Source organism: Hipposideros armiger, unplaced genomic scaffold (genome assembly GCF_001890085.2).
Source record: "Hipposideros armiger isolate ML-2016 unplaced genomic scaffold, ASM189008v1 scaffold_1620, whole genome shotgun sequence".
Taxonomy (NCBI): Eukaryota; Metazoa; Chordata; class Mammalia; order Chiroptera; family Hipposideridae; genus Hipposideros; species Hipposideros armiger.
In genome coordinates, this window is record NW_017732970.1 from 124,232 (window position 1) to 135,760 (window position 11,529).

General features: G+C 49.3%; 1 gene segment (V, D, J or C); it reads left to right on the top strand.

Annotated features, from left to right (window-relative positions):
* Positions 1–2,181: 2,181 nt before the first annotated feature.
* On the top strand, positions 2,182–3,875 carry LOC109377912 (immunoglobulin lambda variable 3-21-like). The segment is given in 3 exon segments: positions 2,182–2,256; positions 2,665–2,964; positions 3,721–3,875. Coding segments are annotated over 3 exon segments (501 nt in total).
* The last annotated feature ends 7,654 nt before the right edge of the window (positions 3,876–11,529 follow it).

Consider the following 11,529-nt stretch of genomic DNA (forward strand, 5'->3'; position numbering starts at 1 on the left):
CGCACAATAGTAATTTGTCTGTTAGTGATGCTCCTCTCCTAGCCAATTCGTATCTTCCCTTTAATATCTTATAACTTCAATACTGACATATTAATATAAAGTTACCTGTTTTAACACATCCTATGTTAGATGACACCGGGATGAGACAGGGGAAGAAAGCACAAATATTTGATTACTATGTATCAATATATATCAAAATAAGGAAAAAAATACTTATTTCTGTATCCTCATTTCTGCAACAAGTCCTTTGGTTTGAGATGGTATCTGTAATTCCCTCTTCACTACCCATTCCCTGGTACCCTCAGCAAACCCTGAGTGAGTAATGTTTCCTTGCCAGGTGGGATGACCCAATCTTCATTCCAGTAAGGTTTTCGTCCATTATCAGTCCTGCTGAATTGGATTATTGTGATTTTATGGCTGGGATCACAGACCCAGGGAAGGTCATCTGTATTCCATACATCCTCCTGCTTACCTCAGTTGTGTACAAGAAGCCCAATACCCTTCAGAGTCAACATCAACGTACTTATCACCCTATTGGTTCATGAGGTGTTGATAGAAGATATTTTCTGCACTTAAATCTCCAGGACTTAAACAATTAGCAGATTCTTCCAGGGTAAAGATCATGAATAGGCCACTCTAGGTGCTTCTAATTTGGAGTGTTTTGTCCTTGGGGTTTCTGATCAGCACCAAAGGGAGTAGGGAGCTAGCTGCCCTCCCAGGCACCTGACCCTCCCCAAGTCCAGGTGCAGCAGTGCCCCCACAGGCATCTGGAAGAAGTGACAGGAAAACGTTACATCGATGAAAGCCCCAAAATTAGCTAAAGATTTTCCCCATTGCCCCTCCCCGATCCCCACCCCACTCGTGCTAGAATGTTGTCACAGTCCACAGACACCCATCCTCCCTGTGATCACATGTTCCCCCCTCTCATCCTTCGCTTGGAGAGCTTCCTGTCCTGCCAGACACAGCTGCTCCTCATCCCTGCCTCTGTGCCTGGCACACAGCAGCTGCTTCTTAGCTTTTGTTTTGACCTAATTAATTAAATTAAAAATTTTAATTCCTACTATATTTTTTCAAACTACAAAAGGCAACTTAATTATAATAAATGTTTGCTTGGGGTGCTCTTAGAATTCGCAGCCTTTCGTATACAGCAAGCATTTCTTTTTTCTTTTAAAGATTTTTATTGGTGAATTGGGGGGATGGGAACAGTGCTGGGGAATTGGGGGAAGGGGGACAGACAAGTTGCTGTCCTTTTGTTCTTCAGTCTAGTTGTGGAGAATGTTGCTTCACTGGCCCAAGTTGGCACCATCATTGCGCTCTTCCTGGGTGAGGCAGATCAGTTGCCGGCTTCTGGACGGTCGCTCACTGCGGCTGCTGGCCGCTCACGCTGGCTGCTGGCTACACACGGTAGCCCATGGCAACCCACTGCCACAGGGACTGCAGCCCATGCCGTCGCTGGTGACTCACAGCAGCCCAGCTCCAGGTTGAGCTGTTGTTCAGCATCTTAGCTGTAGAGGGCAGTGTCACTGGCCTTCATATGTGGGATCCGAACCGGGGCCCTCTGGCATCCCAAGCGAGTTCTTAACCATCGCGCCACTCGGCCGGCCCTACAGTAAGCATTTCTATCAAGCTCAAGCTCCTGATCCCTCCCTGGCCATGGCTGCATATTGGGGATACTGAGGCACAGCACCTATGGCCTGCCCCAGGAGCTCACACCAAGAGCAGAAACTTACAGCTACTCAATTGGTCTTTAAAAATTCCATGTGAACTTTGTGCTAGAGGAATTTGACATTGGGCTTTATAACTCAGGGGCTGTGATCAGGGGTAGAACCCTGCACCTATCAAAGCCTCATAGTGTCACATGCAGAATGGCTTCAGAAAATGCAGACAAGTCACCCCTGAGCTCTGATGGGGCCAGCCCTGAGGAAGACCAAGGATATCGTCTGGAGAGGAGATGTCAGCCCCAGACTATGGGACCAGCAGGAGAACAAGTCCTTTCCCTCCTCCCCATTGAGGGTGAGGTCTGTGGGGGCCACCCTGCCCTCTGTGTCTCTTGGGACTGAGTCCTTTTTTGAAACCACAAAGCTCCTCAGGAAGCACTCCTGACTCTGGCTGATTTGCATACCCAGCAGTTCTCTCCAGCAAAGAGATAAGAGAGGCCTGAGAGGAAATCCGCTCAGCTTCAGGGAGAAGAATTGGGGTACCTTTGCACCATGGCCTGGACTCATCTCCTCCTCAGCCTTCTTGCTCACTGCACAGGTGCTGCACCCAGGCTCACACCCACCCCCAGCCCCAAGGCTCTGGGAAAGCCTGGCCCTGACTCTGAGCTCATAGGGCACAACCTGTGGGGGCAGGATGCTCATGACCCTGCTGCAGGGGGAGGGGCTGTTGGAGCTGAACCCCCCAAAGAGCTCACTGGCTCTGTGTGAGACCTGAGGGGCTGCACCTGCCAGAGAAGGGGTTGGGGAGGCATTGGGGGAGGGTGCATCTCTTTTGTTTAGAGTCTCCATCCACCAGCCAGGCCCATGGGCCACTGGGGCGGAGATGGAAAGGGGTGAGCACCCTGGGTCCCACAGAACCCTGGAACTCAGTCCAGGCCAGTGAGGCAGGGGTCTCCTGGGATGGGTCCTTCATCTTCTAGCCCTCCTCCTCTCTGATCTCTTGCAGGCTCTGTGGCTTCCTATGTTCTGACACAACAGCCATCAGCATCAGTGGCCTTGAGAGAGACAGCCAGGATCACTTGTCAAGGAGACAGCATAGAAGACTATAATGTGCACTGGTACCAGCAGAAGCCAGGCCAGGCCCCTGTGCTGGTCATCTATGGTGATAGCAACCGGCCCTCTGAGATCCCTGACCGATTCTCAGGCTCCAACTCGGGGAACACGGCCACCCTGGTCATCAGTGGGGCCCAGTCCGAGGATGAGGCTGACTATTACTGTCAGGTGTGGGATAGTGGTAATGCTCACAGTGACACAGGCAGATGGGGAAGTGAGACAAAAACCACTTCATCTTCTGTTTCATACTGTCCTCTAGCCCCAGGAGGACTGGTGACAAAGCCATGAGCAGGCCTGGTCCAGGTCATATCTGAGGTCCCCAGGCTGCCCCTCCTCCCAGCTCTTGGGCAGCTCTGCAGAGGCTGGAACAGGAGTGGATTCGGGGCTGGCAGGACCAGGCTGCCCTGGTGCTGTCTGAGCCTGAGTGTGAACTGAAGATGAAGGGCGTGCTTGGAAGGACAGTGAGAGAAAGTCATCCATCCACGTTTATTGTATCTGCATTTCCATTTGGTCATCACTGAGCCACTTCTTTACTCAACTGACCAGTATTACATCTCAGAATTTTCCAGATCAGCTAAGCTTCCGAGCCCTGGCTCCCAGGAGAGTTTGTAATTTTTGGTGGAGCAAAGGAGTGCCATAGACATTGTGTGTTCACCTAGGTCCCTCTTCTGGGCTCACCCACCCACCATAACTGCTGGGGACCCTGGCAGCTCTCAGTGGTACCCTCAGTGGAAGTGTTGTTAGTTCAGAAAACTGCCTCCCAGGTTCACACCCTTCCCACAGAGGTCAGTGTAGTGAATATCTGGGGTCAAGGTCCTCAGAGCCTGCCTCCATTAGGGTGACTGAAAGGTGACAGCTTTAGAGCCCCCTGGAGGAACCTGAGGCCTCTTGTGTAATCACATGCAGGTCACCTTCTCCTGTCTTTGTCCCCTCCTTCACTTTCTTCCAGATTTCCTGCACACCCAGTTCTCCATCTTAGAGTCTGCTTCCAGTGAACCCAATCTAAGAGGGAAAGCTGTCCCCAATATGATCATCAGGGCCCGAGGAGGCCACTATACACCCACAGAGTTCTGGTCTCACCTAAGTCCTGAATTCAAGGTCTAACAGTTGAGTTCACAAGCTCATCCTAGAAAAAGTGCTGCATACCTCATTGCTGAATATCATTATGGTCACTTTTGAAGTATTCCATTTGAGAAACTATACACCAACGCCAGCGCCTAGTCCACCGCAGCAGTTCTCAACCCTCCTAATGCCATGACCCCTTAATACAGTTCCTCATGTTGTGGTGACTCCCAACCATAAAACTATTTTCGTTGCTACTCTATAACTGTAATTTTGCTACTGTTATGAATCGTAATGTAAATATCTTTTTGTTTTTCGATGGTCTTAGGTGACCCCTGTGAAAGGGTCGTTCGACCCCCAAAGGGGTCGCGACCCACAGGTTGAGAACCGCTGCTTTAGAGCAATATTGGAACTCTTTTTCTGGAATGGCCTTCAGAGCTGTCGTATTACCTTTGATGTTCTGAATGTCATCAAAATATCTTCCTTTCAATATTTCCTTATCTTTGTGTAAACAAAGAAGTCATTGGGGTCCAGATAGGTGAATAGGGAGGGTGTTTCAATACAGTTGTTTTGTTTTGTTTTGTTTTTAATTGGGGAATTGGGGGAGGGGAACACTGTTGGGAAACTGGGGAGAGAGACCAGCCAAATTGTTGTTCTTCAATCTTAGTTGTGGAGGGCGCCAGTCGCCATCTCTCTGCTCATCAGCAGATTGTGGCCTCTTAGCTCAAGGTGCTGTGTTACAATCTTAATTGCGGGTGGGCATAGCCACCATCCCATGTGGGAGTCGAACCCAGTCACCTTGTTTTTAAGAGCACACAGCTCTATCCACTGAGCCATCCAGGCGGCAGCTCAGCTCAAGGTTCCGAGTTCAGTCTTAGTTGCAGGCAGGCATAGCCCACCATCAAACAAGCAGCCTTGTTGTTAGGAGCATGTGCTCTCACCAGCTGAGCCATCCTGCAACCTGTTGGCAGCTCAGTGGCATCTCAGTTCGGGCACAGTATCACTGGCCCATGTGGGAATCGAACCAGCGGCCCTGTTGCTCAGAGCTCCTGCTCTTAAACTAACTCTTAACCAACTGAGCCGCTCAGCCAACCCTACAATTGTTTGTTTACTGGTAAAAAAACCTCCTCACAGGCAGTTCCATGTGAGCATTTCCATTGTCGCAATGCAAGAGCTCCTTCGGGACCACTTTTGCACACACATTTCTCATGCCAAGATTTTCAGTTAAGATTTTCCTAACTGTTTCTCTATAGATGTTTACTTGGTCTCACAGTCAGTCGACAATTTTGACACAATTCGATGAATATTTGCAATGTTTCCATCAGTTCTGCTCATTACTGACCGCCTTGACCTCTCTTCAACAGTGATGAGTTCTCTCCTCTCAGAAAAATATTTAATCCACGTGTACACTGCTGTTTTCTTCATGGCATTATCCCCATCAACTTGGACTAATATGTCCCTGATTTCACTTCCACTCTTGCCAAGTTTAACAAGAAATTCAATGTTTGTTCATTACTCTAATTCAAGCTCAGACATTCTAACGACGGCACACACAGAACACACAATAGTAAATGTCACTCAGCAGCACTCCGCCACACGTTGACACGGACACAGCTGTGAGACACTGATATACCAAGTTATGAAAACTTACTGAGCTGTTTGTACAGTGCTGCCAATGTAAGTGCATGGTGGCATGCACGTCAAAGTTCCCAGAGAGTCTGATTGTTCCTTGTACGTTATAGAATGAAAAAGAGCCTGACACACTGCGTGCTCTGGGTTCTGAAAGACAGAGGGAGAGTCAGATCCATCCGACAGTGAGTCCAGGGGAATCGGGGCTGTTGCCTCCTCCTACAACAAGACCCAGCAGATACACAACTATGGTGTGAGTTACACAGTGGGTGCTGCTCGCTTCTACTCTCCAAATCTTGCACAAGAATCTCTCTTTACACCCATGCTAACCAGAAATATAGAAAGAAAGTAATTCAGTGAAATACAGTTCAGCCTGCAAACATTGATGCTTTAATAAGCCACCACAACTCACTTCTTGTCAATATGAAACCCATTTACATCTCTACAAATATCATACCACAAATCAATAGAACACCGTAACCATATGATAAAACTATCCCGTGAACGACCAAAAACATGCTGACTCTTTCCCACAAGAGCATACTAAACAATCTTTTGTCTGCTAGTGATATGTATGTTCTCCAGCTGATTTCATATTCTATAACTTAAAAACAAAGTTAACTACTGTTAACACATCTTACGTTAAACAAAAATGGAATGAGAATAACACAAAAATATATGATTAATATGTAAGCAAATATGTACATATCAGTGTAAGGAAGAAATGCATGTTACTCCTATTATCCTCATTTCTGCAGCTAGCCCTGTGGTCAGAGCTGGTGTCTGTAATTACTTTCTTTTTTTTTTTTAAGATTTTATTGGGAAATTGGGGAGGGAAACAGCATTGGGGAATCAGGGAAGGGGCACAGACAAGTTGCTGTCCTTTTGTTCGTCAGTCTAGTAGTGGAGGACGTTGCTTCACTGGCCCATGTTAGTATTATCATTGTGCTCTTTCCGGGTGAGGTAGATCAGTTGCCAGCCACTGGATGGCTGCTCACAGCGTCTCTTGGCAGATCACGCTGGCTGCTGGCAGCTCACGGTAGCTTACAGCAGCCCACTGCAGCCCACTGCAGCCTACACCATCGCCGGCAACTCACAGCAGCCCAGTTCCAGGTCGAGCCGTTGTTCACCATCTTAGCTGTAGAGGGCGCAGCATCACTGGCTCTTATGGGTGATCTGAACCGGAGCCCTGCTGCTCAGAGCTGGTGTCCCAAGCCAGCTCTTAACAAATGTGCCACTCGGCCAGCCCTGTAATTACTTTCCTCCCTATCCATTCCATATCCTCTTTGCCTCAGCAAATACCTGAGTTAGTCATAATACCTTGTCAGGTGGGATGACGCAAACCTTCATTCCAGAAGGTTCTGGTTCATTATCAGTCTTGCTGAATTGGACGGTTGTGATTTTATGACTGATCACTGACCACAGTCTGGCAGCAATGGAGGGTCTCTTGCATTCCACACATATTCCTGCCTACCCCAGTTGTGTGGAAGAAACCCAGTGCCCCCTTCAGAGTCAACACCAACCACCCCACACAACACCCCTGACTTTCCCTGTGATTCACTGTCAGGAGGAGCCTGACAGTCTCAACCTCGAGTTCCATGCAATCATACAGAGCATAAAGTCTCTGGGATGAGAAGGGAAAGTCTTGCTCATGGCTCTTTAGGGATGATAATAAGTGGTGCCCCTCCCAGTTCCACCCCTTGATTTCCAGGCCCACGAATCCTATGGAAGATTCGGCCTATGGGACAAGCCACAGCATATATTAGACGTTGACTTGGAGCCCAAACAACCTCCAGGAGGACATTGCATTCACCCTGTAAGGGGCTGCCACCTACCTGGCCCTGTCACTGTGTCCTCAAAGGCCCTTCCATTTCAGTTATTGCCTCCTGTTGTTTTTCTAGTCCTATCAAGGCATCATAAAGGTAATACCAGAGGTGTAGAGACAGGGTGGGTGTGTTATTCCATACAAAGAATCTAGACATTTAACACCCAACCGGGGGAATACTTTGTGTTAATGCTAATTCAGTGTTGCCCAATGTTCTAGTGGTCAGAGGCCACTCCTAGACATGTGACATGTACACAGAACTGAAAGGATGATAGGATTTTGGCGGGTCTATGGTCTGAATGTTTGTGTTGCTCCCGATTTCATGTTGAAATCTTAACCCCCAAAGGTGAAAGAATCAGTAGATGGGGCCTCTGGGATGTGATTGGTCATGAGGTGGAGCCTTATAAATGGGATTGGTGCCCTTATAACGGAAGCCACATCCCTCGCCCTCCCCCACCCCGTGAGGGGGGACACAGCCAGATGGCTCCTGCTATGAAGCAGGAAGAGGCGGTCACCAGAAGGCAACCATGTTGCTAGATCTTGGACTCCCAGCCTTCAGGACAGTGAGCAAGAAATTCCTAATCTTTTTAAGCCGCCCGCGTTGTGTCCATTTGTCCTAGCAACCTGAATGGACAAATACAGAAGGCCTTGCGTGAGGAGGAGTGTCACAGGAGGTGTTTCAGTCAGAGGACACAACAGATGGAGACTCTAGGACAGAAAAGACCATAAAATGTTTGAGGAGATGAGGAAAGTGCAGATTAAGTGGAGCTGAGTGAGATCAGGAGAAATGTCCGGAACCATCTATTTCTGTCTGCACATCCCACTGAACAACCCCCCTCCCCACATACCACCCAGGGTCTTGTGAAATGTCTGTTCTTAAATATGAAAGTATTCTCCACATCATTACAGGGTCGAGCACCTGAATCAAGCTCAGCCTGATAAGAACAGGACAGTTAAGAACTAAGGCCCAGGTGCCCTGAGAAGGACTTGGGGACACAAGCAGGAGGAAGTGAGAGTTTCCATGGTGACATAGACCAGAGCTTCTGGAACCTCAGTGAGCACACATGTCCCCTGGGGTCTCCTAAGATGCAGCTGCCACTGCAGCAGGTCAGATGGGCCCGGGAACATGCATGTGTGTCGGGTCTCAGGGGAGCTTGTGCTACTGGTCCTCTGATGACCACACTGGGAGTGGCGTCACTCCTGCTCACCTGCTATTCACAGCTGAGGTGAGAGTCACCACAGGAAGGCACCACCTCTGAAGCACAGGGGACCTGCTTTCCCTCCCAAACAGGATTCGTGGGGTCTTGAACCTGCACACACCATGTCCACACCTCTCCCTCTCATCAGGATTAAGGATTCAGTCTCCTGACCCACCTCCCTAGGCATATGGGTTGCCTGGAGAGATGGTCACCATCTTCTGTGCCAGAGCAGCTGTGACATTGAGGGCTATAATCTTGTGTCCTGGTGCCAACAGCTCCTGACAAAGCTAAAGACAGAGGTCAAGAATCAATCATTACAGGGCCCACCAAGTGGCTCAGTTAGTTAAGAACCCGAGCTCTGAGCAACAGGTTGCCGGTTCGATTCCCACATGGGCCAGTGAGCTGCACCCAAGCTGAGCTGTTGCTGAGTTGCCAACAAGTGGCAGGCGCTCTTAACAACAAGGTTGCCTGTTCAACTCCCAAATGGGATGGTGGACTGTGCACTCCCGCAACTAAGATTGAAAACAGCATCTTGAGCTGAGTGGCCGCAAGCTGCTGATGGGCAGCCGGAATGTGACTGGACTTGGAGCTGAACTAGCTGCGCCCTCCACAACTAAGACTGAAGGACAACAACTTGGCTGTTCCCCTTCCCCAATAAAATCTTAAAAAAAAAAAAAGGAAGAATCAATCATTACAAACTCCAGACTCCAACTCTACAACTCAGCCACTCTGAGCATCTCTTGCCTCCAGCCCAGCCATGAAGTTGGTTATTATTGGGGTTCCCATGCAGGGTTGAGGAAAAGCTCTTACCCACAATCTCTTACTGATAGGAAGTTAGATCGATCCATCATGGGCTAGGCCTACTAAACTCCTGTGCCCAGTTCTGTTGTCAGCTCCCATGACGTGGGATACCTGTTCAAGGACAGAGAAGTGAGGTCTCCTCCTCTCTCCCACCACTAGGCAGCTGAATCCCTGAGAGCATCAATTCATTCAGGTCTCTTCAGAACAAACTCTGTCCCTCCCTGTGGTCTGTGTGCTCAGACGCCCAATTGACAGCTCAAGAGAGGCAGGCATAGATGATGTCCAGATGGCTCAGAGTACCAGCTAGGTGAGAGGAGAAGTGTCACCTTGAGATCCTGCTTGTAGCTACTGCAGTCCACCTGATCCTGGGACAGGGGCCTCTCTGTCCAGCTTTTCAGATCTGCCCTCTCTTTCCATTAGCAGGGAAAGTAATGGGAGAGACACTTGATGTTGACTGACCGCCATGTTACTCAGGAAAGCAGACCTTGGAGAAGTGGGCTCCTCCCTGTGGTGGGTCAAGCGTCTTCTGCAACCATCAGCCTTGTTGCCCTGAAGGCGCCATGGGTCCTGTCATCACAGATGCCCCCCATGTCCTCATAAATCCTTTTCTCCATCCTGTGATGATCTCAGCTCCCTGCCCCTCACCCTTTCCTGGGTACCGATCCTTACCTGGTCAGCATCCAATTATCTTTCAAGGTTCTGTTTCAAAGTAACTTCCTCAGGGAGATTACCCATGATATAAAGACTGCGCAAGATGCTTTTGCTGAATAACCTCAGAGGATCCCCGCATTTCCCATTTTGCAGGTCTCGGCACATGTTGCATCTCCTTTATACCTTTTGTCACGGTTAGACTCAGTTCTGTGAAGGAGGCTGTGCACAGGGACCAATAAGCTAGTGACTGAGTAGTTACCATCATGGTAATGCTCACATTAGAAACTACAGAATGTTTTAATGGGACAGGACAGACTGGAGACCATGTGCATAGCTCCTCACTGTGACCCCAGATGGAGCAGGCAGGGGCACGGAGGGTCTTAGGTTTAGGAGACATTGTGCTGCCTGGGGACTGAGACAGGCTCCTGGGAGGAGATTCAGAGCCTTCAGAGGAGGGAAGCTCACGGCAGGAAGCCTTTCCCCAGGTGATGTGATCACAGAGACAGAAACATGTCCCGAGAGCAGTAGTGTCCTTAGCAGGGACTGTGTAGGTGCTAGGGCTGCAGTAACAGATACCACACACTGGAGGCTGACTGTGCAGATTTATTATCTCACTGTTTGGTGGTTGAAAATATGAAATCAATTGCCAACAGCGTTAGTTTTGAGGGATGTGAAGGAGAATCTGCTCCTTGCCTATCCTCTAGCTTCTGGGGGTTTGCAGACATTTGTGGTGTCCTTGGCTTGTAGGTCCTGCCTCCATCTTCATGTGGCATTCTCCCTGTGAGTGTCTGTCTCCAAATTTCTCCTTTTAATGAAGACACCCGTCAAATGGGATTAGGGGCTCACCCTGCTCCTGTATGACCTCATCTTCAATGAACTGCAACATTCCTGTTTCCAATACAGTCCCATCCTAAGGCCTTGGAGTTAGGAGTTCAATACATGAACTTGGGGGACAGAATTCATCCACCAACGGTTCACTGCCATGGTGGACACCACCCTGTCCTTGGAGGCCTGCAGGTTGGGGTGCACCACCAAACTCTCAGAGATGAGGTGACACATAACTGACAGCCCAGAAGGACTGTGATCCTCCCCTGAATGAACCATACTTGAGCCTGGATATCCAGGCTCCATCCTTGATTCCTAACATCACCACAGTGAGCAAATCATGACACACGACAAGGTGGCCTTCATGGCCTCCCAGCTAGGCTGTAAGTGAGGCAAGGACCTCATATATTCAGTGAGTGACTCAGTGGCAGCTGCCTTCCTGATACAGTCCCCAAGACACCAAGCTCACCTGCTCCTCCTCCAGCCACAGGCCCCGGCCGTTCTGACTCAGTTTAACTCTGTGTGGATGTGGCAAGTCTAAGTTTTCATTAAATTCCACATGGGATTTGGAAGGATGACATGGAAGGATCGGTGTCAGGTGTCCCTGCCATCTCTGCCCCAGTGTCTCTTCCCCTCAGTGACACCAGCCCCAACCCTGAGGCGCATCAGTCCCCCCTGCCATCCATGCTCCCCTATGTGGACAGGTCAGACGATACACACTGATGTCAATGTGTGCAGGGAAGGTTTTCAGTTTCTGTAGAACTAG